Source organism: Acomys minous (genome assembly GCF_964271855.1).
Source record: "Acomys minous genome assembly, chromosome: 14".
NCBI lineage: Eukaryota > Metazoa > Chordata > Mammalia > Rodentia > Muridae > Acomys > Acomys minous.
In genome coordinates this window covers 9,411,993-9,439,962 of record NC_140496.1, presented here as the reverse complement: position 1 = coordinate 9,439,962, position 27,970 = coordinate 9,411,993, and the positions used below count along the sequence as shown (strand labels likewise).

General features: G+C 46.9%; 1 protein-coding gene across 1 annotated transcript in view; it reads left to right on the top strand.

Annotated features, from left to right (window-relative positions):
- CDH13 (cadherin 13) overlaps positions 1-27,970 on the top strand; it is a 984,669-nt gene that overhangs the window by 844,416 nt on the left and 112,283 nt on the right. Inside the window, exon 8 of the mRNA XM_084755241.1 lies at positions 22,118-22,258. Within this exon, the coding sequence (XP_084611367.1) occupies positions 22,118-22,258 (141 nt within the window). The remainder of the gene's footprint in view (positions 1-22,117; positions 22,259-27,970) is intronic.

The window sequence follows — 27,970 nt, the reverse complement described above, 5'->3', positions numbered from 1 at the left end:
ATTTTTAATGTGTCTGCCTCTGGCTTAAACAGCACAGTATTTGATGCCGCAGAGAGCTATGTGTGATGGCTTTGAGGACTTTTTTGGCATGCTGTAAGGAGATGTAAATGGTACCTTTGTGGGAAGACTCCTCTGGCCAGGGAAGAGTCTCCAGTCATCCCTTACCCAGCCTGCTCAGGGCGTCAGATCACCTGGAGCTCCCAGCCACAGCACGCTTTCGTGGATGGTAGAATTCATTAATAACCGGAGAAGCGAGGAACAGACCAGAACTGGGTTGCTAACTGGCTTAGACTCCATTAAGGACAGTTGGAGGGACAGGAGCAGTCCTTTGGAGCTGGTTAGAATGTCAGTACCCACTGACATCCCATGCCAAGGTGTACTACATACAGGGAAGGGAGTATATGTGGAAGACACGTGACTGTGCAGGTGTTCAGGAGCAGCTGGGAGAAGCACAGTGCATTTTGGAGAGGAGAGGAGGGCAAGCAAGGGTATGTTCATGTGTCAGATCCACACTCATTTAATGAGCGTTTACTGTGTGCCTGATAAGACACATGCATTACAGGTGTGACAGAGCACAGACAGGAGTAAGTTCTGACTTCAAGCAGGGTATACAGATCAGCAGAATGGCAGCTGATATGGCAGGAGGAGTCGTTGGGAGGACAGTAAAATGCTGTTGGGGTCCTGTGTGTTTCATTTAGTTCTATTAAGGGCACTGCAAGGCAGGTCCTCTTATCCCTTGGTTTATAAATGATGGGACTGAGGCCTGCTTGAGTTGACATGCCCAGTCTCGTGAGCCACCGATTGTTGGAGGTACCAGCTCACCAACGTTATTAATTTATTGTTTTGATTTGAGTTTTTGTGCATTTGTTTTTGTTTTTGAGACGGAGTCTTGCTGGGTCCCCCAGACTGCCCTTTTTCCTGCTTCAGCCTGTGTCAGCGCCTTCCACACACTCAGCAGCATGCTAGGAATTTTGCACATAACATCCTATTTCATCCCCATGGCCTCTCCAAAGGGGAAGTAGAAATACCAAGAACATTCCTTCCTGTGCCCAGGTCCACACAGATAACAGGACCACAAATGCACAGCAACTATCACCGGCCGACCCCACAGCCCACTCAGTCTCCATCAAACTACATGATGACCACAAGATTAGGAACCCACTGGCCCAAGATATTTGTCCCACCAGAGAGCCCTATAGCTGACTTCCTGTTCTGTCTTTCGTTAGTTGGCCCCTGCCTGTTCTAAGAGCCATCACAATGTGGATAAATACAACCTCCCAACCCTTGAGAAACCATCAGAGCGCTAGACACTGTACAGTTATGTTAAGTCAAGCACTGTGGTAAACATGGGCAAGGGTGAGATCCAGAAAGCAAAAACCACTGGGCTGCCAATCAGACACGGCCAGATGATGGCAGGCTCCAGAGGGGTGAGGCATTTAAGCTGAGACTCGAGAGACTTGCCTAGAGGACATGTGGATGGAGGCATTCCTAGGCAACAGTAGCAAAGAGAAGCAAACCATAGCCAGTGATAGTGATGGCTGACTACAGATAGTGGGTGAAGATACAGTCTGTGTCCTTGAGCAATAAGGAGCCATGGAAGGATCTGGAGCTATGAGGAGTAGCATGAGGTTATTGTAAGGCTCCTGGAGATGGAGAATGGAAAAGACAGGCAGAGGTGAAAGCAACATCTGTTCACTCTTGTTTTACATATGTTGTATGGGTAGTGCGTGCGTGCGTGCGTGCGTGTGTGTGTGTGTGTGTGTGTGTGTGTGTGTGTGTGTGCATACAGAGGCCAGAGGTGTCTTTCTCTTTCCCCTTCTCCTCCCCTCTAGACAGGGCCTCTCACTGAACACAGAACCAACAGTTTTGGCTGGCCTGACTGGCCAGCGAGTTCCAGGGGTCCTTATGTCTTCAGCCCACATTGCTGAGGTCACAGGCACACTTGGCCATGGTGGGTCTTATGTAGATGCTGGACCCCTGAACTCATGTCCTCATGATTTCACACACGCCCCCTTACCCACCGGAGTCAGGGTCGTCTTGGTATTCTACTCTATTGATGCCCAAGGCAACGAAGGCCCGTGTCTTCATGGTCACGTGTGATAGGGTACAATGGTATGCTTGTAGCCATGGGTGACTGGCTCAGCCTTACTCACATGTGTACCTATCCCTCTTGGATCAATGAAAAAGACTAGCCATGGCTGTGTAAAAGAGAAAGAGATCGCCATTGCCTCAGAGGGTCCAAACCTCTCATTTCCTTCCATGCCAGCTGAAAAACAGTCTGCCTGAATTTCAGTGTTTGCAGAACCAAAGGCTGGGATTTTACCGACATAGATCATTCAAAGACAAAGAGACCAGCTCTGTGGGGGGATGCCCCTTTCCCTCCTGTGCACATACACCCTCCCACAGGCAGAGCTTGGGCATCTAGGAGAGATGCCAAGAACGGCTGTTTGTTCAGTAAACAATGCAACTTTGAGCAATTTTCACATTTTCTCCTTACAATGCCCTCCACGGCTGTGTCACCTCTAATGAAACATTGGAAGGAAGCAGTAAAATAGGAACAGAATAGAAAAGGAATCTGTGTGGTGTGCTGCCCTGATCGTCCTGGATGCAAATTCTTACCGGGCATCCTAGCACAATTCTTGTGCCCAGTGCACTTGGTATGGCTGATTCTCACAAAACACCTCTGTTATTCTGTCCTTATTCTTCCCACTGTCCTTACCTCATCTGGGTAATTGATCTGCCACATTTTGCTACCTCCTAATACAGTAAGAATTCAAACTTGGCATGGTTTAGGGAGGAACTACGGAGTGTGGGGAAGTAGAATTGAAATGTAGAAATGAATGTGAGGGTCTCCACTGCTTTGAAGAGACACCATGACCATAGCAGCTCTTATAAAGGAGACCATTTAGCTGGGGCTAGCTTATGGTTTCAGAGGTTTAGTCCATTATCATCATGGGGGAAAACATGGCGGCATGCAGGCAAACACGGTGCTGGGTCAGGAACTGAGGGTTCTACATTGGGATCTGCAGGCAGGCGGGAAGTGAAAAGTGATACACTTCCTCCAACGAGGCCACACCTCCTAATAGTGCCACTCCCTATAAGCTTATAAGGGACCGTTTTTATTCAAACCACCACCACACCAAGATTTCCAAGAAGAAGCAAGGCCTACCTGTCCCAAGAGAAGCTTTTATCATCACACACACAGCCAGCCCTAGACTGATGGGGACAGATGAGCAATGGGAACCCATGTGGAGTACCACTGAGTGGCGAGAGGTCACTGTGTTTGCCCCAAGGCAGAACAGATCAGCCTATAGGAAGCAGGCCAAGTGGGGTGGCAGTGGCAGAGTCCCCCTGTGAGGAACAGTGGATCCCCAAACCATAGAATCTACACCGTAAGTGCAATGGCTGCCCCAGCCTTGTGCAGTGATTCACAGAAATGGTGAACACTGTTTTGGGCTTACAGCAAGAGCTCAATGGGAGTAGCCATGATTTTCTATAAAGACAGAGAGTCTGAGTGGTGTCTAGCTGGACCAGCAAGGAGTGGGCACCCGTGGCCCGGTTGAGAAAGAGTAACTTTGTGAGCACCAGAGGGAGGCACACAGGCATGCTTGATACTGACTGAGTCTGGAGTCTGCTCACCTTCAGGGCCCAGAGCTAAGGCTCCAGGGTTCCCCACAAAGACACAGACAATAGACTTCAATTACCCTCTGCTTTGAAAAGGGCTCTGGAGAGAGGCCAGAGGGAAGACAGGCGCTGTCTTTATTGTTATTTTTTTTAAAACAAAAATGAAATGGGGCTCTCCAAGGGCATGTTGGCGAGTTTTATTATTTGTGAAGGAAAACACTCATCTTCATCAACGTTCTGTCCATCTGCAAGGCTGAGCCCGGAAGAGCCAGACCCCGAGTTAAGTCAGAACATCTGACTTCCAGTTCCCTGCTCAGCTACCATTCCAAGGCGTTAATAGGCTTAGTGCTTGTCAGCACAGCCAAGACAATTTCAAGAGCTGAGTGAGTGGCTGGTGCCAAGATCGCACGGGGGCTTCCCGTACAACAGTGCAGGGGCTGGCAGGTTGTGAAGTCTTAGATAAATATTGCTGAAAGAAGGTGATCAAAAGGGCTGGTGTGCCAGGCACAGAGTCAACAGGACACCTTCCAGAATAATCCATGGCTGGGTTACCCTATTTGCTTTTTCTCCTTGGTATACAAATTAGCTTTCAAAATAAAAATTTGTTGTTTAAAAGCCAACCGTGTGTGATTGGAATCCATCTTGTATGATTTTTCCCTCTCAGAAGACACAGAATTAGTTTGTTTCATTTTCAGCATAAGCAACCCAATCACAGTGTGAAGATACTGTCCAGAATTGTTTTCCTACTCATAGCTGGGGTACCCGAGTCATTGCTCTCCTAGGGGACACCTTTGTTTTGAGAGCTACCTGGAATTTCTGGTAGTGGCAGAAGTCTATTTTGGTGGTGGTGGTTTTGTTTTTGGGATTTTTTTTTTTGTTTGGTTGTTTGGTTTGGTTTTTGGTTTTTCAAGACAGGGTTTCTCTGTGTAGCCTTGGCTGTCCTGGACTCGCTTTGTAGACCAGGCTGGCCTCGAACTCACAGCGATCCGCCTGCCTCTGCCTCCCGTGTGCTGGGATTAAAGGCGTGCGCCACAACACCAGTCAGAAGTCTGAACTAAAGGAAGTTATGCATGAAAATGCATTTGACTAAGTCAGTAAATTGCTTGACTCTCATGAGTGAGGACTTGAGCTCACACACACACACACACACACACACACACACACACACACACAGTGGATTGTGCTCATAATCTCTGCACTGGGGAAACAGAAACAAGAGGGTCCCTGTCTGTGGCTTGTCTGTGGTCTAGCTGCATTGGTCAACTTCATTTTCAATGAGAGACATTGTCTTATATACACACACATACACACACACACACACACACACACACACACACACACACACTCACACACACACTGTAACCCTGGGTGCTGGCTGCCACCAGAAGATCACATCTCTATGGGACTAGGGTTTTAAAACACAGCAGCCAAGGCAAGCTGCAGGGAAGCACAGACTTGGTTGCACTTCGTGTGTTCAAATGCCGTACCGATTAAGCGCCTGAAATTAATGGGCAGGGGCCGTTAACAGACAGAGCCCTGATGTTCCGCCAAGGTCATAAAACAGAAATTGCTTCAAGTTGCGGGCATTTAGAACCTAATTTTAGAAGCCTCTGCCAACTCTCTGTGGACCCCCGCGCTTTTTTGTCATTGAGAGCCCGTAATTGAATTTTCTGGACGTTTTGACCAGTGTGTAACTTTGTGAAGGCGATGATGCAGCAGAAAGCAATTTTGAACGTGAATCTAAACGTGTAGCCTTCTGCTTTGTGGTCAGCAAACACAGCGCCTCTCCCTACTCACTGCCCTCGATCTGGGAGGAGAGGAAAGAAGGAGAAAAAAAAATGCCCACCTTGTGATTAGGTATAACCTAGAAAGATCCATTTAGAGCCTCAGCAGATGACTTCATAACAGATTTTCGAAAACCTTAACATAAGGAGCCCCCATAAAATGTATTATCTTTTATTACCCATACTGAGAATGACATTTTACATGGTAATAAATTGAAAAACCCAAGGAAAGCTATCTGGCTCTCACACCATGCTTGGCAAATGATAGGAACATGAGTGTTCTGATTCTACTCGGTGGCAAAGGCGTTTCCCCTGGACCAGGGTCCTCTGAGACAAGTCTTTGAGCTAGCTTTACTAAGGCCCCTCTGAGCAGGGGCCTCTCATTGCTTGGTTCTATTCTGTATGTTTGGGTTGTTTTGTTTTATTTTGTTTTGTTGAAAGCTCACTTCCATTCCAAACCTTGGCACTTATGAGATACTCCTCCTAGCCTTTATTGTCCATCTCTCCATCTTACATACCTCAGGATTTATATGAATGCCCCAAGGCTGAGCCCTGGGTCAGGACCAGCCAAAGAGCATCCACATGGGGGTGGAAGACAGCCAGTTTGCCTGCTCTGAAACACACGAAGGCTTCCTCTGTATGGATCCTTCTCTGCTGGGAAGGACCAGCCATCCTCCATCCTAGAAAGCCAAAGTCTCCCTCAGACACTATGTGCCACACCAGTTTAGAGGCATTTCTTAGCCTACCTGAATGCTAGTTTTTTGGACTAAAGCTGGAGCTCCTACAAGTACAGACCAGCCAGACTCGGCCACTCCTCCCAATATAGCAATGAGAAGAGCAAGGAGACTGAGAGGCAGCGGTGAGGAGGTTTGTTCAACGTGTTCTCACCAGGAAGCAGAGCGGATAAAAAGTGGGTAACTGCAAGTCCGACTCTGGGGTACTACTTACCTGTATTTGGGCTTAGGTGGCAGGATGACTGGGGAGGCACGACAAGGGGTCACCAAGCCTTCAGGCCACATAATCCTCCCTGTCAGGGTGTGGTCTAGTTGTACACAGCCTCAGTTCAAGGCCTGCATGTCCAAAGATATCCTTGTCACTGCCACCACATGACAGGAAAATGGTTTCTGTTCCAGGTGTGGCCTTTCCATTGTGGAAAATTGTGTTCATTTGGGGGTGGCCTGGCATCAAGGCTCTTGATATATATATATAATTTATTCACATTATATCCTGATTGTTATCCCCATATCCCTTTTTGCTCTTATCTTCCAGTTCCCACCCTCCCTCCCCTAGACCTCTGATGGGGGGCCTCCTCCCCCGCCATCTGATCACAGTCCATCAGGTCTCCTCAAGGTAGCCTGCATCCCCTTCCTCTGTGTGCCCTCAAGGCCTCCCTGCCAAGGGGCAGTGATCAAATCGCAGGCATCAGAGTTCATGTTAGAGACAATTCTCCTCTCTCTCTCCCGTCCCCACACACATGGAGGATGAGCTGCCTATCAGCTACATCTGAACAGAAGGTCTAGGTACTCGGCATGCATCGGTCTTGGCTGGTGCATCAGTTTGTGAAGGCTCCCTGGGTAAGGCTCTTGTTCTTGTAGGGATCTGGGGTGACTCAAGAGCAAAGGCTGAGGACACTGACTTATCTCTGTGCCTTTAGAAAAGGAAAGGAGACGGAAAGACATGACATGAAGGTCAGGCCACTAAGCTGTCATTCTGGGCTTTTCCTTATTGCTGTACCCAAGTAAGGAAGTCAATGCTTTTCATCAACATCAACGTGTGTGTGTGTGTGTGTGTGTGTGTGTGTGTGTGTGTGTGTGTGTGTGCGCGCGCTCGTGCACATCATCTATGGGCACATGAGTGCAAGTGCCTGCAGAGGCCAGAAGAGACCTGGAGATGTGGTTATAGGCAGTTGTGATCCTTCTGACTTGCGTGCTAGAATCCATCCTCTAAAGAGCAATCAATGCTCTTAGCCACTTGCACATCTCTCCAACCCCAGAAGCAACCTCTCGGTCCATTTCCATGGTGTTGCCCAGATGATACCCGTGGACTAGTGAACTCTGTAACCTAAAACTGCGAGCCTGAGGCCAGGTTTGCTATGCAGTGGCCACATAACCATTCTTTCTTCTGTTCATTTGTTGGGCATTCTTCAAAGAGGAGAGTGCCAGACACTGGGCTTGGCTTGAGTCAGGGATTCTCCCCTGGGGACTTAGGATATGGTCAACTTAGTTCCAAGGGCTGTGTGACCCATTATCCATGTCAAGGCAGCATCTTATGACCTCACTGTGTTGGAGCCAGGCAAAGGGGATCTGGCTGGAGGGAGTTGGAGGCAGGTCCTTGACTTCTCCAGGGACTAGAACAGAGGTATGGAGACAGACCGATACACTCAGAGACATTTACCACACTGTAGACAGTGGAGAGGAATCCCCATCTCCTAGACAGATTCCCCAGGAACTATTTGGCTGATGTCACACTTCAAAAGGTTGAGAAGAAAATATTTTCCAAATAAAGGAAAGAGGGTGGCAGCAGGCAAGGCTGGCACCGTGCAGAACTGGAAGCTGGCGGACACCACAGCGCTTCAGGGATCCCTATGATTTCACCTCTCTCCAGGGAGGACACAGCAGTTTCCAGTGTCTTCCACTGAAGCCTGCTCACCGAGAGAGGCTGATTTAAAGCAACACACTTTATTATCTTACAGTCGGGAAGTCAAAAGTCCAAGATGAGTCCGTCCCGCTGAGCTAAATGCAAGGTGTCGCAGAGCATGTTCTTGTGAAAACTCCAGGGGAACTATTATTGCTTTAACTGTCCTAAAGGCCTCCTGTACCTCATGCCACATAGCTTCTTCCTTCACCTCAGGCAAGCCAGGGTACCGTCCCCAGATCAGCTGCCCACGTCCCTCCATGTCTTCCCTCCTCTTACAGGGCTCTTGCCATGTCAGGCAGACATGGGCTTTCTCCCCATGTTGACTCTTTCTCATTACTGTGGCCAAATATACAGCACCTTAAGAGAGAAAGGGTTTCTTCTGTTCATAGTGTGAAGAGATACAGGTCGTCACTGACAATAAGGTGAGGCAGCCAGTGTATGAGGTAGCCAGCCACAGCGTGTCCACAGAGAGCAAACAAGGAAGTAGGGCCAGACTAAACTAAAACCTCAAGGCCCACCTCAAGCGACCCACTTCCCCCAGCTAAGCCCCGCCCTTTCCCAAGCAGCGCCACCAGCTGGAAGCCAAGTGCTCAAACACATAAGCCTGTGGGGAACATTTCACATTCAGTCTCCCTATCTCCCGACTCTTACTAGTGACATTTTGCCATGGAAGGAAGCCAGTCACCATTTCCAAAGATGAGGGAGGCATACCTTCAGGAGAAGGAAACAGTTATAGAAAGGCTTGGTAATAGGCACCAACATTCAACTAGGTAAAAGAAAGTCTGGCATCCCTCTGTATAGCAGAGTTCCCTTAGTATACAGCAATTTATTACATATTTAAAAATAGCCCAAAAGCATGAGTTTGTAGCTCCAAGTTTTTTTTTAAATGGCAAATTTCTGAGTTGGAGAGCTAATTACCTTGATTTACCATTACATGGATTTTATATGAATCAAATTATCACATGATACCCCCAAAACATGCCTAACTATGGTATGCCAATTAAAACTTGAATTTTTTTTATTTTAGATAAAAGGAGACATGGGAGGTTTCATAGCTGAAAGCTCAGATGCTTTTAAAGCCCACTACTCGGTGCTTGGCATCTGAACCCACCCTAAGTGCCATACAGTGTGGGACAGGGCATATAGACAATCTGCAATGGGGTATGAAGTTAAACAAAAGGAAATGCCCTCTGCCCTCAGTGGCCACTAAGAGTGACTCTAGGAGGAAAAAGGGACCTTACTGATGGAGGTGACACTGAAGCCACACTTATAAAGGACACGTAGCAGTTTCCTCAAGGGGTGAGGAGGCTGCACAGGGAGATCAGAGGGCACATATGAGCATACATGCAGAAGAATGAGAAAGCCTGAGGCCAGGAGAAGTGCAGGCAGCCTCGGAATGCTGGAGAGGAATGCTGGCTGCGGACAAGCAGAGGACAAGGCCTGGAGAGCCTGTGTTTGGTGTGTGAGCCTTTGGGTCTTGTCCTGGGACACTGTAGAGACGCCTGTAGGCAGATGGAGCTCTGGATGGCTCACCCTGGCTGTCTTGGAATGACATGTGATTTAGAAGGATGGTACATAGTTACTTGGGAAGATGAGGGCTAGCATCCTTGATAGCTGGAGGAGTGATGGAGGGAGGACAAGGAGCCAGGATGTAGCCCTTGCTGAGCAGTGGTATGAGGCAGAAGGGGAGTTCTGGGGCTGGGCTACCATACCAGCTGGAACTGGTGGCCTCAGGAAGAAGAGGCAAGAACAGGGCATTGTTGGCATTGACGCTGCCCACAAAGGCTGAGATGACCTAAGCAGAGACATCTAAAAGAGGTCGTGAGCCAGCTAGAGAGGCTGTGGCAGTGCAACTCAGTGCCTTAGCAATAGTGGATTTCTGAGGGGCTTTTTTTTTCTATAAAAGAAAAAGAAAAGAAAGAGTCACAAGCAAATAATTTTTGGAAATTTTGGAAACCGTGTTTTCCATTTTCCTTTGTTTTACATCATAAACAGCAGAGCTGCCTTAGTATACAGCAATTTATTACACATTTCAAACTAAACGGGAGGACGGCTTGGTTGGGAAAGGGCTTGTCCTGTAAATGTGAGGACCCGAGTTGGATCCCAGAATCCAGTTTAAAAGCTGAGTTGCAGGCAGGAATGGTGGCACATGCCTGTAATCCCAACTCCCAGGGAGGCAGAGGCAGGTGGATCTCTGTGAGCTCAAGGCCAGATTGGTTTATAAAGTGAGTCCAAGACAGCTAAGGCTACACAAAGAAAGCCTGTTACACACACACACACACACACACACACACACACACACACACACACACACACACTAAAATAAAATAAAAAATAAAAAAGTAAATAAATTTTAAAAAATTGTTGGTTTGCTGTGGAACGTACTTGTAATCTCAGTCTCGAGAGGCAGACTGTAAGATTCGTGGCCAGCCAGAATAGACAAATCAGCAAGCCCCAGGTGCCAACTAGAGACCGTCTCAGAGAACAAGGTGGATAGCACCTGAGGAACCACACCTGAGACTGACCTCTGACCTCCATATACATGCACTCACTCATGCAAGAGCACCTACACACATGCATGTCCATAAATACCAGTATACATTCAAAAATACCAATAAATCAGCCAACAAATAGGTGAGTTTAAGTTAACATATGTAAGAAGCATACCACCCTTCACATAGTCATGTGACAGTTGAGCACAGGTCACATGATGGTTGAGTACAGCACTCATCAAGGTGTGACCCCAGCTTAGCATCTGCAGCTCCAAGAGTCTCCTCAGGGTCCCTAACCCGACCTGGTAGCCTGGGTCATGAGTGCTAGTGAGGGGCCTCTGTGCTCCGATGTGTCCCTGGGAAAATGACTCTGTGACAGGTCAGGACCAATAGCTCGGATGCTGACTGAAGTCACTGCTGCACTGAGAAAGTAGCAAAATTATAATGACAAAGCAGTGAGTACAGCTATTGTCCTTTCTTCCATTCTTCCTTTGTTCCCTAATCTCACTCAGATAAACTCAAGAGATGCTCCTTTGTGCTCAACTCTACATCTCACCAGCCACACATCTGTGGGCTCCCTGTGCCCCGTGTGCCCCTCTGACCCCTGTACCCTGTCACCACAAACCCTGTGAGGGATCTTCACAGCCTGTGTCTGCTGCCTCACACAGCCACGCTCCTGCCACACCAAGCCCTGTTTCAGCTCAGAGGCCCAGGTCCATCCCTGGCTCTGGGTTTTTTTGTGGCCTCTCTCTGCTCACATCAATCCCTTGGGGGGGGGGACCCCACTCCTACCTGATGTTGACCAGACGCCACAGTGATCTGTTACCAGGTGTCAGAACACCAGACAGAGGCCACCTACAGGGCTGGAGTGTTTGTTCTGACTCGCAGGGCAACACGCAGGACATCACGCACGGTTGGAAGCCATGGCAGCAAGAGTCAGTCTCACACCTGCCCTCTCCCCAGCCACACCTCCAGCTCCTCGGGGAGAGGCTGAGGGTGTATTTTGCACACCCATGTCTCCAGTGTCCAGAACGGATGGACTGATTGAATTTAAAGCAGCTTTGAGGTTAGTAGTCTCCCACTTTGTCAATAGGAACTGACCCCCATTTCCAACCTCAAACTGAAGGCACTGCTGTCCCCCCCCCCGACCCCACCCCCCACAGTCCTCACAGCCCCAGCTCTCTACATGAGGTGGCATGGCAGGGTTCAGTGCCCTCTACTGGAGGACTCCAGGGTCTCAATCTATGTACGGAATCCCTACACTGGACGTGACTTCTGGTACCCGTCTCTACTCTCTGGCACAACGTGTGGCAGAAAATATGGGCTCAGTTAATGCTTGCTGAACTAAATGGGGTCTGTAGGTTTTGCCCCATACACCATCCCCCTCTACCCCTTCTACACAGATTGTTATGAGTGTCGTCCTGAGACCATCCGTCACTCTTCACATACTGTCTTTCTGTCCCTCGTTCCAGAATAGAGAAAGCTCCAAAGGCAGGTCTGAAACATTCATCACACCCCAGAAGAGTTTAGTTGTATATAGTAGACGCTGGATAAATGTTTCTGTGTCCTCAAACTGAATGCCAAGTTGTGCTCCTGCCCGTAGCCTGCAGGAGCCCGATTTTCCTAGGTACACTGTGAGTGCCATTGGCCGGTTATTTACTGTAAACTCATAACTAACGTCAGAGGCGTGCTTTGTACGGAAGTGTTCGATCCGATTCTGGTGTTCCTCAACCTCGAATCCATCACTTAGGTGATCCCAGCCCCGTATGCCTACGAGCTGGCTTTATTTCCCTTGCTGCTTCCACACCCTGCTGGCGTTGTCAGCAACCACTAAATCTGGGGAAATGAGCTCGGCCTGCTTAGCCACAAGGCCCCAGCCGGGAATGAAGAAGCTGCAGGTGACAGCCGGATATAAATGTGCATATTAGCACCGGGAAGCCTAAAGACAAACACAAGGCGAGCGCAAGCCTTTCCTGCCTGGAGTGGGAAGGACCTCGCTCACCCGCTGCTATACGAATAAGTCACGCCTTATAAGGAAACACGCTTGGGACCTGCTGGATTTAGCGACAGCCTGTTCCCAGCCTTATGTGGTCCAAGTGGATGAATCAAAGCCAGACAGACAGCAACTTGTTCTGCTACAGATAATACCTCTGCCAGTCCATTGTGAGATTTACAGAGCAGGCGTCAGAAGCAGCCAGCCCAGGAAAGAATATATAGTTCCCATTTACAATGGCTGATGCAAGAAGCTTTGGTTTGATTGGCCCTTGCCTGTCCAGGCAAAAGCATGTGCATAAGTAGATAAAAGGATTAGAGTGTTACTGCTAGTGGTTCGCAGTCGAGAAACCTGAAATCGTGGACAGTTGTGGCTGGAGAGATGGCTCAGCAGTTAAGAGCACTTACTGCTTTTGCAGAGCACTTGGGTTTGGTTCATAGTGCCGATGCTGGGGAGCCGACAACTACCTGTAATGCCAGCTGCAGGAGGTCTGGCATTGCCTTTTCTCACCTCAATGGGCTCCTACACTCACACAGTGTACATTAACTCATTTAGGCGCATATACATACACACACAAAAAAAAATAGTAAATAATTTAATTAACATTTAAATATTTAACGCTTCCTCCTTAAAACTTTCCTCGGCTCTACTTATCCACATATTTACTTATTTATCTATTCATTCACTTTCCTATTGGTTTTGCTTTCCTGATGACCCAACTCAAGACTTCATGGATACTAGGCAAGCACTCTGCCCTAGGCGCCAGCCTCAGCCTTTTCCTTGATTTTCAATGCAGAGTTTGCACACTGAAGCCAGTTCTGACGGTTCGCCTCGGCTAACCGGGTGTCTCTTTTCATCTGTGTTGTCACATGGGTAGACTCAGATGAGCTGTGGTTGGAGCATTTAAATATGCAGACTTACAGCATTACCAGTCAGAAGAACTGGGGTTATTCGTTTAGGTGTTGTCCCAAACTTACTCTGTAACCAAGGGGGATGGTCTTGAACGTCAGCTCTCCTGACCACACCTACGCCCTGTCATCAGAATCGTTACCACCACACCATGGCTTCCCCCATGCTACATAATCACTTGGCAAATGAACCACATCCCCTGCCCAAACTGTGGTTTAACCTGTACACATGTGCCGCCCTGGGTCACTTATGAGCTTCTAAAACTCTTATCTGTAATTGGCTAACCAATTACAGCTGTATAACCAATGGCCCCAAAACATAGTACCTTGAACCCATAGACATTTCTACTCTACAGTTCCTATGTCCAGAAATCTGGGTGCTGCTCGGCCACAACCTCAGTGCAGTAGTCTCTTGCTGAGCCACACCCAGTGGGTTGGTCCAGGATCTGCTGTCCCATCAGAAGGTTTGGCCCAGGAAGGATCCACGTCCAAGCTCCCTGGGTGGTTGCTGGCCTCAGTCTGCACCATCTCTTCAGAAAACGTTGTGCGGGCCCACTACGTAGCAGTAGCCATCTGCTGTGGTTTAAAACTGAGGCAGTAAAAGGCATGGTCCCCAGCTGGTAGCGGGATACCAGCGGGAGGTCTTAGAACTGTAAGGAGGCAGAGCTTAGCTATAGGAAGTGGAGATCAGTCTCTGCTTCTGGTTCTAGCCAGGCCTCTCTGCATCCTGGACTACCAAGATGCAGCTCATCACTGCAAGCTCCTGATGCAGTGGACAGGAGGCAAGCCCACACCCATGCCTGTGCTCTCTGAGCTGTGCATGCACCGGAATAAATCCTTCTCCCCTTTGCTGCTGCCCGGTATTTGGTCACAGAGATGAAAGAAGTCTCTGTGTCGCCCTCTATTGACCATTGGTGCCTGCACACAGTGTACCTAGCATTTACGCCTCTCCTAATCCTCACCCACCACCAGTAAGCAGTAATATTGTTCCACTGAGAGAGGAGGAAAGAGAGGTGATGGAACTTCATGTGGCTCAGCTGAGATTGCTCAGCTGTAATTGGTGAGAGGATTGGGGGGAATGGGGTAGGGGTGGGGGCTGGGGAGAAAGTTAGGGAGGATGTATGAAAAAAAAAACACATCTGGAAACCTACTATCTCACAACCCAGTGGATCCATGGTAAGAATAATTTATTGAATACAGTCGCCTCCCTAAGTGCCAGCCAGCTCTGTTCAGCACTTAGGTCTCTGCCTTCAGGAAGGGCACAGTGCACTGAATAATGAACATCAGCAAATGATCGGGAATTAATTAGCCCAGAGGGAGAAGAGATACAGCGTTCAAAAGTAAGAGAAGGCAGACTAACATAGCCAAAGAAATAAGCCCTGCACCGAATGCAAGGAGAGCGGGTGGGGAAGTCGCAGGAGAAGGATGGGGCTGTGCTGGGTAATGGCGAACCCTTCCTCCGTGTCACATTGATTCCTTGATTTCCCCCCACAGCTACCATTATGCTTGTTATTAGTGATAAATGTTCCGTTAAACGCAGGCTTGTGTGGAAGTCAGCGTCGCCATGTAAAACATCAAGGGCCCCATGATTGATTAGCTGCTGTATTTAATGACACGGCTTGATTCTTTTTTCAAGATGAAACGTTTGGTTTTCAAATCAGTGTGATCAGTGAACCTAGCCCATGTCTGCCGAGACTCACTGGAGGCTTTTTGCCGTAGATAGACTGTCTCCCTCAGATGCTGGGGTATCTTACAATAGCAACTGGGAGACTCCCGGGAGAGACCCCCAAATGTAGCGGACATGCGTGACTGCGGAACTCAAGCCAGGCGAGCTGCGTCTTGCAGATCAGATCACTTCAAATAAAATCAGAACAGACAATTTCGTTCTCCCAGGCTGGCCCTATGCATTTCTCAAGCAAAATGAAACCCCAGTTCCCCAAAGTAGGAGCCAACGCTGAGAACAGACAGCTTTGCTTTGGAAAGGAAGCTGGGACAGTAAGCCTTTTGAGATACAAGTTAGTCAGGAAACACTAATACATCTTCATTATCAACAACAGTGATAAATGGCTTACCTCATATATAAGTACTGGGTAGGTACTGGGGCCAGAGGTGTGGTCCTTGCCTGAGAGAACTTGGTCATCAACTTGGAGAAATAGTCAACGGGCAGTTAGAATAACTGGGGGAAAGGCTCAATCAGGAAACTGTTTTCCTTACAAGCGCAAGGACCTGAGTTTAATTCCCACAATCCACAGAAAATCTGAGTTTGGTGGTATGTGCCTGTAATCCCAGCACTGGGCATGAGGACATAGGAGGGTTCCTGGAACAGGCTGAACAGCCACTCTAGCTGAAGCAGCAGATTCAGGTTTGGTGAGAGACCTTGTCTCAAAAAGTCAAGCAGAGGGTAATTGAGGAAGACTCCCCATGTTGATTGATTTCTGCATACACCTGTAAGCACACATCTGCGCACACATGTGCGCGCGCGCTCGTGCACACACACACACACACACACACACACACACACACACGAACTTGTGCACACATAAATCAAGAAACAGGAACCAGCTCTCATGTTGGTGGAAGCAGGTTATAAGTGGCCTTTGGTCCTAAACAATGATTTACGCTCTGCCTGTATGCAAAAACATGATGGCTGAGGGCTCCATCCACACCGCCAGCTAGAGTTAGACAGAAGGTTGGGTAGAAGATTCCAGAACTACATCAAGAGCATTTTTTTCAGCCCAATGATGAGAATCAGTCATATGTGTTCATCTGATCTAAAGGCCCAAAAGGGCAGTCTAGGTTCTGTTCTCCAGATCTGAGGAAATAGGAGGTGGGTCCATAGCGTCACCTTCACCACAGGCGCCTTTGGTCGCTAGCAGGCAAGAGTGATTCTGGCTCCTTCTGCTCCCGAAAGAACATCTTGAATAAAGACAGGGTGTGTTACACAGTCAAAGAAAGAGGAGCTGGGGGTTAGGAGCAGCAAACCCTGGGGCTTGTGTCTTTCCAGCTGTGATGGTGTTTCCCAAAGAAGATCATCATGGCTCCATGATCCGCTAAAGCCATATGTCTGCCTGTGTAACAAATGCAGAGTGACAGTCAGGGATACACACTGGCATGTGCATTTCAAGAGTTACCACAAGGAGCTAGGGTGTCAGGGAATGGCTCTTAGTACAACATTCATCCCAAGTGGGAAAGAGGTGAGAGGAAGCGAAGCTTCCAGGAGCAGAGAATCATGTGGCATTTTGTCTCATGTTTACATTGGAATGGCATCCCTGGGGTTCACCAATGGCTGCTTTTATCTTTGCTTACCTATTGTGTTCTCAGTGTGAAAGTACTTGTGTTCTATTATTTGTGCACATGCCTGTGCATGTTTGCATGTGTGTGTGCATGAATGCCTACATGCATGTGGGAGTCCCAAGTTGATGTCAAGTGATCTCTTCCATCTCCCGAGGCTTTTCAGGTGAAGTGGGGTCTCTCTGACGTCGGAGCTGCCATGTGCACCTGGCTTCTAAGTGGGGCCTGAGGATTCAAACTCCGGTCCTCACATTTGTGCAGCAGATTATTTTGTCCACTGGGCCACCTCCCAGCCCAGCAATTTTGTTTGCTGCAGAAAAATCTCAAACCCTGTGAGAACATTCTGTCTTAAAGTTGCTTTCCACAGTGAAAACATAGAAGCAATTGCCTTGCTGACAGAAGCCAGGTGGATGAGTTATGAAGGCCTTCTGCAGCAGAGCTCACAGGCTTCTCTGTCTAAGCACAGAGATGCCAAAAACTGAGCATGTATGTGTGTGCATGCATACGTGTGCATATGCATAGGGGTGTGTGTGTGTGTATATGGGGACAGAAGGGTATCTCACCACACCACTGCCTACTTTAACTGAATTTGGGGGGGTGGATGAGTGGGGGAGAGGAAGAGGGTCCTCAGTTTCCCCTTTCATAATGAGTACCTTAATTTTACTTTCTTACAATGATCGACCATGACTTCAGCAATGAAAACTTAGTGTCAGCTTTAAGTTTGCCAGAAAATTGAGACTTTTGGAGCAGCCCATCCAAGCTCTACAATTGGTCTACTTCATACTCTGATTGATTTCCTACCCCACTAATCAATCCATTTCCCATTACAGCCATAAACTTTTATTTACTTCAGGAGATGAAAATTGACTGGTTCATTTTTTAAAAAATTATTCATACACTTACTTAAACAACAAGAGTTAGACTGGCATGCCCTTCCTTCCTCTGCACTTTCCTACAGATTGACACTCATCTCCCCTCCATTGTGATGGTGTTCTGCTGCCCTGTGTGTGTGAATACAGCTGCCTCAACCTTGACCCTTGAGCTCTTTAAAAAGGGGGCAATCTTAGGCTTAGATGATGGTTCAGTCAGCTAAGTTTTCTCCAAGACTGAGGACTTGAGTTCCATCCCCAGGACTAACATACGCAGCCAGGCAGGTGGTGCACACCAGTAATCCCAGTGCTAAGGAGGAAACAGGTGGATCCCTGGGGATGACGGGCCAGTGAACCTCAGCTTCCAGTGAGAGACCCTGTCTCAAAAATCAAGATGAAGGCAGGAGAGATGACTCAGTAGTTAGGAACATTTGCTACTCTTCTAGAGGACCTGTATTTGGTTCCCACATGACAGCTCACAACCACCACCGGAAGCTCCAGCTCGTGGAGATCCAACGCCATCATCTGGCATCCAAGGGAACCTGCATTCAGATGCACATATCCCCGCACAGACATATAGTTAGAAATACAATTAAAATGTTAAAAAAAACAAAAACAAAAACAGGGTAGATGGTACCTGAGGGACAATGCTTAAGGTTGACCTCCGGCATCTACAAGCACGCGCGCACACACACACACACATACACACGGTAGTAGAAATCCTGTTTTCCCTTTTCTTCCAGGCTCCAGAACCCAGCATCACAGCATGGTGTGTTTATTAACTACCAATTACATGGACATATACCAAGGAAGTGAAAGAGTAGAATAACATCTTTGTAAATAATAATAATAATAATAATAATAATAATAATAATAATAATAATAATAATAATAATAATAATATCATCTTCAGGGAAAATATTTTAAATATATTTACGAAGTGATTCGAGTACTGTTATAAAGAGCCTATTGTGATATTGTACATTATGACAGCCCTTGTACTTTCTTGTAATACCCGGATGATTGATCACATCATTAGATGTAATATTAGTCAAAATTACCTGGTTGGTCCTCACAAAACCTCTGAATCAAGCATCTTGAGGAAAAGAAAAATCCACTCATTTACAGGACCCACAGGGTGTGAAAGGTAAATTGGCTTCAAGGATGACTGCCAAAGGCACAGATGGCACCGAAAGAGCTCAGTCTCTGAAGCAGCAATTACAAAGCCTGCACGGCTCTACACTAGGTCCTCGGCATACACAGCATGGTTGTCTAGCTTGGGGTGTTTGTGGGACTCCTGTCAGTGGGGAGAGGGGTGTCTCAGACTCTTTTGCCTGCTCTTGGGACCCCATTCCTCCTCACCTCATCCAGCCTTGGCAATGAAGGTCTTTGCCTAGTCTTATTGCCATGTTCAGTTGATATCACTGTGAGGCCTGCCCTTTCTGAAGGGAAACAGAGGTGGTGGATTTGGGTGAGAGGGGAGTAAGTAGGAGGGAACTGAGAGGAGCAGAGAAAAGGGAAGATGCATCCAGGATGTGTTATGTAACAGAAAAAGAAGACCGTTAAGAAAGAAAAGAGCTCTCTCTCTCTCTCTCTCTCTCTCTCTCTCTCTCTCTCTCTCTCTCTCTCTCTCTCTCTCTCTCTCTCTCTCTCTCTCTCCACCTCTGACTCTGTGTTCTCTTCCTGGTCAGGTTGACTTTCCCTGGTCAGATCAGGATGGACATGACCTGTCCAGACTTGGTCCTACCCCCTCCAAGTTCAACAGAAACTTGTTTCCCTGTGTTTCCCTGTGTGTATTCCAAGAGAAGCATATTCCAAATTGAACATGAGATCCCAAGTAGCGTAACTTGAGTCAAGTGCTCAGGCAGCCATCATGGGCCTTAGCTGGCTCCCTGGGCAATATCAGCGCAGTTCTTGAGAGATGATTCATCAGCCTATGGTCACACTCTCATAGTCCTGACAGAACTGGCATGAGCAGCAGAGAGCTTCTGCCTAAAAAGCAGGCGTGAGATAGGGAAAGAGTCTCCAGGGGCAGAAACAGGATTGCTGGAGCAAGGTAGATAAATAGACTTGACAAGTTGATGTGTTCCAAGTTCAGGGAAAGACCCTAATTCAATAAATAAAGTGGGGAGCCATCAAAATCAACCTTTGGCCCACACACACATGTGCACAGACATATATACACACATGTGAGCACATACATATACACACATGCACACACACACACACACACACACACACACACACACACACACACACACGAAATAGTCATACCCTTTAACCCAGCAAATCCACGTCTTGGGGTCTACCATCCAAAGACAAACAAAAGCTGCAACTGAGCCCAAATGCAGACACAGCTTCCTGAACAAAGATGTCATTGCTTTGTTGCTTAAACTTCCAGCATTATGAAGAGACCTGACTGCAGAAGATACTACACACTGCTCAGATGTTTATGTTTGACACAAATCCTAAAATAATGTTCAGGAGTACTGGTGGTACACGTCATTAATTTTTTTTCATGTTCTCTTCCACACTGGGGAAAAAAATCAACCTGACTTTTTAATTCCATCTTTGAGTGCTTTTGAAACTGTATGCAGGACTGGGGAGATGGTTCAACAAAGCTTACCTTGCAAGCACAAAGACCTGAGTTCAGTTCCCTACAACACATGCTTTAAAAGACGTGGTGGCAGGCACTAGTAATCTCAGTGCTTAAGAGGCAGAGACAAGAGGATACCTGGGGCTCACTGAACAGCCAGAAAACTTGGCCAACTTGGCAAGCCCCAGGTTAACAAGAGATGCGCCTCAAAAAAAAAAAAAAAGAACACCATTGAGCTGACCTCTTCATGCATACTACACTTAAATGCATGCACATTTGTGTGTGCACACATGTATTGATGCATACCAAGGCACACACAACATGAGTACAATGTTTTACTGCAAAAGTAATGATGACATGTAACAAATTGGACCTGGAATGTTCAACTTCATGACTGGAACTTGTAGAGATATCCAAGGAGGATTTTGAAGATTGCCAGCATTAAAGAAAAACAGGCCCACCCATGTGGTTGATGATGGAAACCCATATATGATAGCCTGAGGGTTTCCCATCGTACCTGACATCAATTCAGCACCTGCACAGCAGATGCCATTACCCAGCAGCCCCAGGGGACTAGCACTCGCCATGTGGTCCATAATTCTGGAAAAAAAAATTAGGAGGTCCCCCACTGTTGTCTTGCTCCTTGCTCCTTTTGGTACTCATAGTTACTAATTGGTACAAACCCCAGTTTTGGAAGCCGTCACACTGTCAGGGATGTGCATGCAATTATAAACACCATTTATTTTTGTCATTGAAGATGACCTCATTTGGACTCTCCCAGTGAGTGAATAAGAAACCAGTGCAAAATGGTTAAAGCAAATTAGGAAAATGAATGTCTTTGTCTGCTGAGGAATCCTTAGGCCAGGCTGGGTCTGGGAAACCATCCTTTTATCCAATGTACAATATCCGCAGAGCCGTTCTGCTTGGCTTCATCCCTGAGGCTCCTGTCCCAGCCCTGCTGTGGCATGAGATAGCTCACTTTGCACATCCAGCTTGTGCTACCAAGTTGTCACAACAGGGATAAAGTTACTTTCCCAATACAGACAGGGTTGGCCTGGCCATCAAACCCCTGGGGTGAGTGGGTGGTCCTACTGGTGCCTCTGATCAAGGATAATTCTAGAAATTTCCCTTATAGAAACAAGGAAAGGTGAACCAATCCTTCACCCCATGGACAGAGATAGGTGGTTGATGAGTCTCCAAAGGGAGTGTGGCAGCGGGTCTACCAGAGAATGGGTGCCGAGTGGCCAACGCCCATAAGGGCAATTTACACACAGCCTCACATGCAATGATTCGTTGGTCTGGCTCAAGATCTCTGGCTTTTGTGACACCACCAATGTTGGATCCTCTCCAGGACTCCTCTTAGTCATCCCACAGCTCCCCTGTGTCATGGAGGTCCTACAGCTTTAGAACCATCAGTTTTCATTTCTTTCAAACATGACCTTTGAGATCTGTCCAGCAGTCAAGAACTATATGGCCAGAAAGATCCTGCCGTAACAGTCTCACTTATGGTAAATTTAATCAGTTCGTGTTTACATTAAAAGACATTGTCCATATTCAGTGTTCTGGGATGGCAAAAGAACAACACCCAAGGAAGTACCACATAAGAAATGCTAAACCTCATTCGTTCCCACCTGTACCATGGGAGTAGTGATATGTGCTTGCTAGAAGGATCAACTATATTGACGTATGTAAAGTATACGCACACCAGGGTTCTTAAAGCTACCATCTTTGTCTTGATCTAGGAATGGAGTTAGCCTTTGTCCAGATCAGCTTCCTTAGTTACCTTGAAATGGCAGGTGTAGGCATGAACACGGCCAGTTAGTGACGCCTGCCCAGAAGGCATAGGCAACATACTCACCAATTTTTCCAAAACAGCGCCTCAAAGCTAAACTCTGTCTTCTCTGGTATTTTCTTGCTTTATAGACTCTGGAAAATCCCAAGTATGAACTGATCATCGAAGCTCAAGATATGGCAGGACTGGATGTTGGATTGACAGGCACAGCCACAGCAACCATCGTGATTGATGACAAAAATGATCACTCTCCAAAATTTACCAAGAAAGAGGTAAGCCTCAGGACAGTTTTATACAGCCTTTGTGGCTGATGTATGTCTAAAATGCCTGAGCACTGGGAGACCAAAGGCATTTGGTCTTGTTAAAGTCCATAAGAAAATAACTTTTAATTCCAAAGTACCATTTCCACACCTCTGTGTTACTCTAGTCCTGTTGCAATTTTCCTATAACAGTGTGTAAAGATGGAGAGGACAGTCTGAACAGCAGCAACGAGGTAGAGTGGATTTTCTTGGTAATCACAAAGTGTCCAATGGACATTGAAAAAAAGCACCTGAGTTATTGTGTGTAGAGGACCATCGTTTATAGCCGGTACAGCCATGTGTTGTTCCCCATTTATACCAGTAGGGAGGTATGCAGACAGGGGTTGAGTACGTAAGGTCTCATTCTTGTTGACTTGGCACCTGACAAAGAAGTCACTATGCATGGGGTGGATCCATGCTAAGGTCAGGGCTTCTTTGGGTCAGAGCCAAAGACACGTGTTTGATACCCTTCCTCTTAAGCTGGCGAAGGGCAAGTACAACATGTGCTGTTTGTGAGATGTTAGGATGCTGGTGATAGAGAGGATGACAGGATGAAGGTAGTTATGGAGAACAGGTACTGGGGACCATGTTGCTCTGGTGGCAATGAAGTGCTAAACGTGAGCCATTCTTATCCAAAGGGCCATTCCATGTTTTTTGGTGTCTGTATCGTGAATGAAGGGGTGTGTGTGTGTGTGTGTGTGTGTGTGTGTGTGTGTGTGTGTGTGTGTAGATGTTCACATATGTGAAGTGTAAGTTTGTATGTACAAATACATGCAGGATTGTGCACATGCATATGAAAACCAGAAGTTGACATCACATGCCTTCCTCAATAGCTCCCTCTACCTTATATACTGAGGCAGGGTGTCTCACTTGAACTGGAGGTCCCCAGCTTGGCTAATCTAGCTAGTCAGCTTGCTCTGAACACACCTCATCTCTGTCTCCTGAGCACTACAATTACCAGCTGCCATCATGCCCACCCAGCTTTCATGTGGCTACTTGGGAGCCAAACGCATGGCAAACAGTCTTCCTGGCGCCCTGTGAAGGGAGGATGATTGGGCTGTAGACATGAAATCGAGGCTTGTCTGCTCAGGAGGAGAATGCCCGTTGTTTCAGGTTGGGACCATGTAGTGTGCTGTCAATGTTGTCTTCCGATAAGAACTTCTCCACACGTGAGCATGTTCCACAGCAGCGTCACAGACGTGTGTGGTTGTTGGGAATGTGTGTTTTCCGCATTTTCATTATGTAGCGTTCCATCTCATCCCAGGTAGGGTGCCATTTTCTCTGCTTCAGAGAAAGAACTGTGCAATAAAGGAGCTGTGACCAGTCACGTATAACAAGGTTAGAAATGACTCTGTTCAATAAAGATATTTAACTCACATAAAATTTTCAAGCAGATGGTCCTCAGGCAGTAACAGAGGCATTATCATATCAGCTTCTGTCTTAGTTACTTTTCTATTGCCATGACAAAGCACCCTGGCCAAGGCATGTATAGAAAAAAAAATCATTTAACTTGAGGCTCACAGTTCTCAAGAGTTAGTGCATGACCATCATGGTGGGCAGTACGGCAGCAGGCAGACAGACATGGTTCTGGAACAGTAGCTGAGATCTCACATCCTTATCATGAAGCAAAGAGAGCTGACAGAATAGCATGAGCTTCTGAAACCTCAAAGCCTGTCCCCAGTGCCTCATCTCCTCCAACGAGGCCATGCCTCCTAATCCTTCCCAAATAGTTCCACTAACAGGACCAAGGTTTCAAACCACTAACAGGACCAAGGTTTCAAACATACGCACTTATGGGTGCCAGTCTCATCCAAACCACCACAGCTTCCAAGGGAAGACTTCTGATTTATGCCTGGTACTTAGTAGACATCTAACTAACTCCAGCTGGCTAACTTACATTTTCCTGTCAATCTCAGGTATTGGGGATGGGAGAGTCAATCCATTTCTTGTTGTTTTTTAAAAAACTGCCTTTGCAAATAATTAACAGAGTTTTCAAACCAGGTATCCATTATTTTCTTCATGTAGTGAATCCATTTCACATTTAAAGGATGCCTTAAGTTGATAAATGGTCATTTAAGCTTAGGAATTTAAATTTTGCAATTTTAATATAATATCTATTAATTACTTACTAATTTCATGCATTGCATTTGGATCATATTCACCCACCCCAAACTTTGTTACTCCTCCTAGGTCTACCCCCCACCTCACCCCAACTTTGCGTCCCAGGCACATACACATTTTTTAATAACCCACTGCGTCCAGTTTATGCTACCTATGTACTTAAGGATGTGAAGCCCTCTACCAGTGTGTGACCTATTACCAGGGGCCACACCCTTAAAAGAAAACTGACTCTGCCTCCTCTAGCAGCTACCAACTGTCAAAGCCCCTAGCCTAGTGGCTGGGTCTCATGAACCCCTCCCCCACCCCTGCTGGACCATTGACTGGATCCATCTTGTGCAACTTGAGCTCTTCCCAAGTACATGTTTTGTACCTGAACTGTAGCATTGCAACATGTGTGATAATAAGGCCATACAACCTCACTCCAGTCCTCTATCTCAAATAAATAAATAATAAAGAGTGAGCAAGGCTAGAGGAAAGCTCCAGTTTTCACAGAGGAGTAAAGACAAATGGCCCCGGGGCTGAAGCTGTCCAAAAGACCCAGAGATCTGGACAGATGCTCACACCAGTCAGAGGCAGCCTGGAATGCAGCCTCTGATTCCCCGGTAGCTCAGGAGTCTTACTTTGCTGGAGCCTTTAGCTTTTTCAACTTCTTAATCAGCTGCCTAGTGATACCTCGTAATTCCTTTTCTCAGAGCGTCCAGGGCTCCATCACACCATAGATAGGTAGCATAGGTAGCATCATTTTCTACGGAAAGACGAAGACAAAAGATATCGTTTTTCCCTCTAGCAGAGTGTATTCTTTAAATTTTGTTTCATATGATTGACAGCCAGGAGCCTGCTCTGCCTTCAGAACACATTTCCCTATTGGAAAACTTGTGTAAATGTTAAAAATTATTGTCACATTGGAGAAAATCTCTATCAAGCGCCTGTCATGTACACAGGAGTTGTTCGTTTTCCAGCGGTCCTGTACCACGGCTAATCTTTACACTGATGCCACGTGTCACCCGAGCTGTCATCCGTGGCCCTGTTTTGTGGCCCAATACGAGTGCCGTGTTGTCTTTATTGATGTAAATGTGATGGCTCGAGTCGGCAAGCATGTAAATCTCTTTCTAATGGGTTTATTATGTGTCTCCCTTCTTTACCGAATGTAGCAAACAATGAAGGAGCTCATTCATGTCTGGTGTGGAGTATCTGCTTTTCTCCTACAGAACTGCCTGAGGCAGGAAGACGTGGGTTTATTTCATTTCTAAATTTATCACTTTTGATCCCTAATCTATTAAGGTTTTATTAGTAGCAAGTTTATTGAGACATTATTCACGTGCCATAGAGCACACCCTTTGATAGTATGCGATTCATTGGATTTTAACATATTCACAAAATCATGTGGCCATAACTACTCTCTGATTTAAGAACATTTTTGTTATCCCACAAAGGAACCTGCATCATCAGCCCTCAATTCCCTATTCCTCCGACCCTCGACCCTGGCAGCAAATAGTCTGGTTTTGGTCTCCAAGGATCAGATATTCAGGGCGTTGCCTATCAAGAGAATCCTGCAGTATTCTTTGTGATTTGGCCTCATTGCTTAGCAGGGTTCATGCATCTTGTAGGGTCAATCTATGCTTCATCCTTTTTGATGACTAAATAATGCTCCACTGTGTGGATAGATCACATTTTGTTTAGCCATTCATTTATTCATAGGCATTTGGGAATTTTTCAGTTGTTGGAGTACTATAAATAGGCTGCTGTGAATACTCACACGCAGTCCACATATCTTTATCTGAATTTCCTTTTTATAACTTTTGTTGAATTTACCCTTTGTATGAACTTATTCTAATGTATGAAATAATTTCACACATGCTTACAATGAATCCTGGGTACTCTCGCACCCACCCCCTGTTGTCTCTCTTCCATCCCTGTCATCCCTTCCCTACCTCCCTTCAAAGAGTCTCTCCCACGTTCACTTTGTTTTGTTCTGTGATCCACTGAGTTTAAGCAGGGCCATCTGTGTGGCTATGGCCTTCACACTCTCCCCTGGGGCCTGGTAGCCTACCAGGAGATAGACAGATGAAGATAATGGCTGCCGCCCCACCCCCAGCTATCCACCAGTGTCCAGAAGTTCAGCTTGCTGGGGTTTGGCCCTGTGAGTCCCTCCATGGTCCATGGCTGACCGACGACAGGCCCAGTGCAATTGCCATGACTCCCGTGTTTATATGCTATGTCATGACTTGAAGATGGCATTTCCGAGCTCTGGCCACCTCGCATTCTCTAGCCCGTACATTCTTTCTACCTCCTCTTCTTCAGTGTTCCCTGAGCCTTAGAGGAGACGGTAGAAATGTCCTGTTAGGAGCTGGGCCCCCACTCATCGCTTATCCTCCACATGTTGGGCCATTCCTCGGGGTTCCTTGCAAACCGAAGCTTCTAGACTGTCTTTCTACTTCACAGTATGTAGTGTGAAAACAGAAGTCAGTCATGACATCACTCCAAATGAGTCACCTGAATTAACCCCTTCCCTTTGTTTCTGAGGCATTTTGAAATGTATAGGTTGCACTCAGTATAGCTTACTCAAGAGACATCACCTTCCTAATAAACACAGAACCGTCATAGGGTATAGAGATGCTTACATACAACCTGGGAGATTTAATCTTGACCGATGGTATAAACTCCCATCATTAGTAGAATGGGAGCCTGGAAGCTTTTTCCTGCCCCATATACCTATTTCACCTCTGTCCCCTTTCACCACAAACTGGCTTTTTCCTCTTTATAGAAAGACAGGGTTTTAGCAGGCAGTGGTGGCACATGCCTTTAATCTCAGTACTTGGTCTGCAGAGGCAGGCGAACCTCTGTGAGTTTGAGGCCAGCCTGGTCTACAGAGTGAGTTCCAGAACAGTCGGAGCTACACAAAGAACCCCTATCTTGAAAACCAAAAAAAAAAAAAAAATAGAAATGTGATTTTACAGCAGAGCTCCCGAGAGTAACTTTGGTGAGGTTCCACAGATGTCCTTTGTAGCCATACTCCAGCTGCCTTCGTCACCATGTGAATGCATCCGAATGTACTCACCGACTCTGCCGTGGGTGAGCATTTGGGTTGTTTCCTATATGGCGTCAGTTAGGGTACTGCTGGGACAAACATGGTGGGCTGTGATTTTGGTACCTGTATGAAGGCACTAGGTGGTTCTGTTTGGGGTTTACCTCTGACTACAGTGGCTGAACCCACTTTGTGGATGCCATCAGTTTTCTAAGTGGCTTGTTGTTGTTGTTGTTGTTGTTGTTGTTGTTTACATCGGGCCAGCCAAGGAGAGCTCCTTATGTTGCATTGTCACTGGGCTGGTGTGTAGAAGGCTGGTACCCTCCATTTGGTGCCAAGTTTACTCTAAGTGTATTTAGCCTTGCTGGCCTATGTGCCATGGTGCATCTCAGTGGCTACACTCAGAATCCCCTCATGACTACTAATGTTGGCCCCTCATTTACCCCTTGGCCACTGGCTCCTATCTGGAGGGAGTGTTTTCAGAAGCTTCTAATTTCTTCTCAGTGAGGCCAGGGCTCAATGTCAGGTGTGGCTCCTCA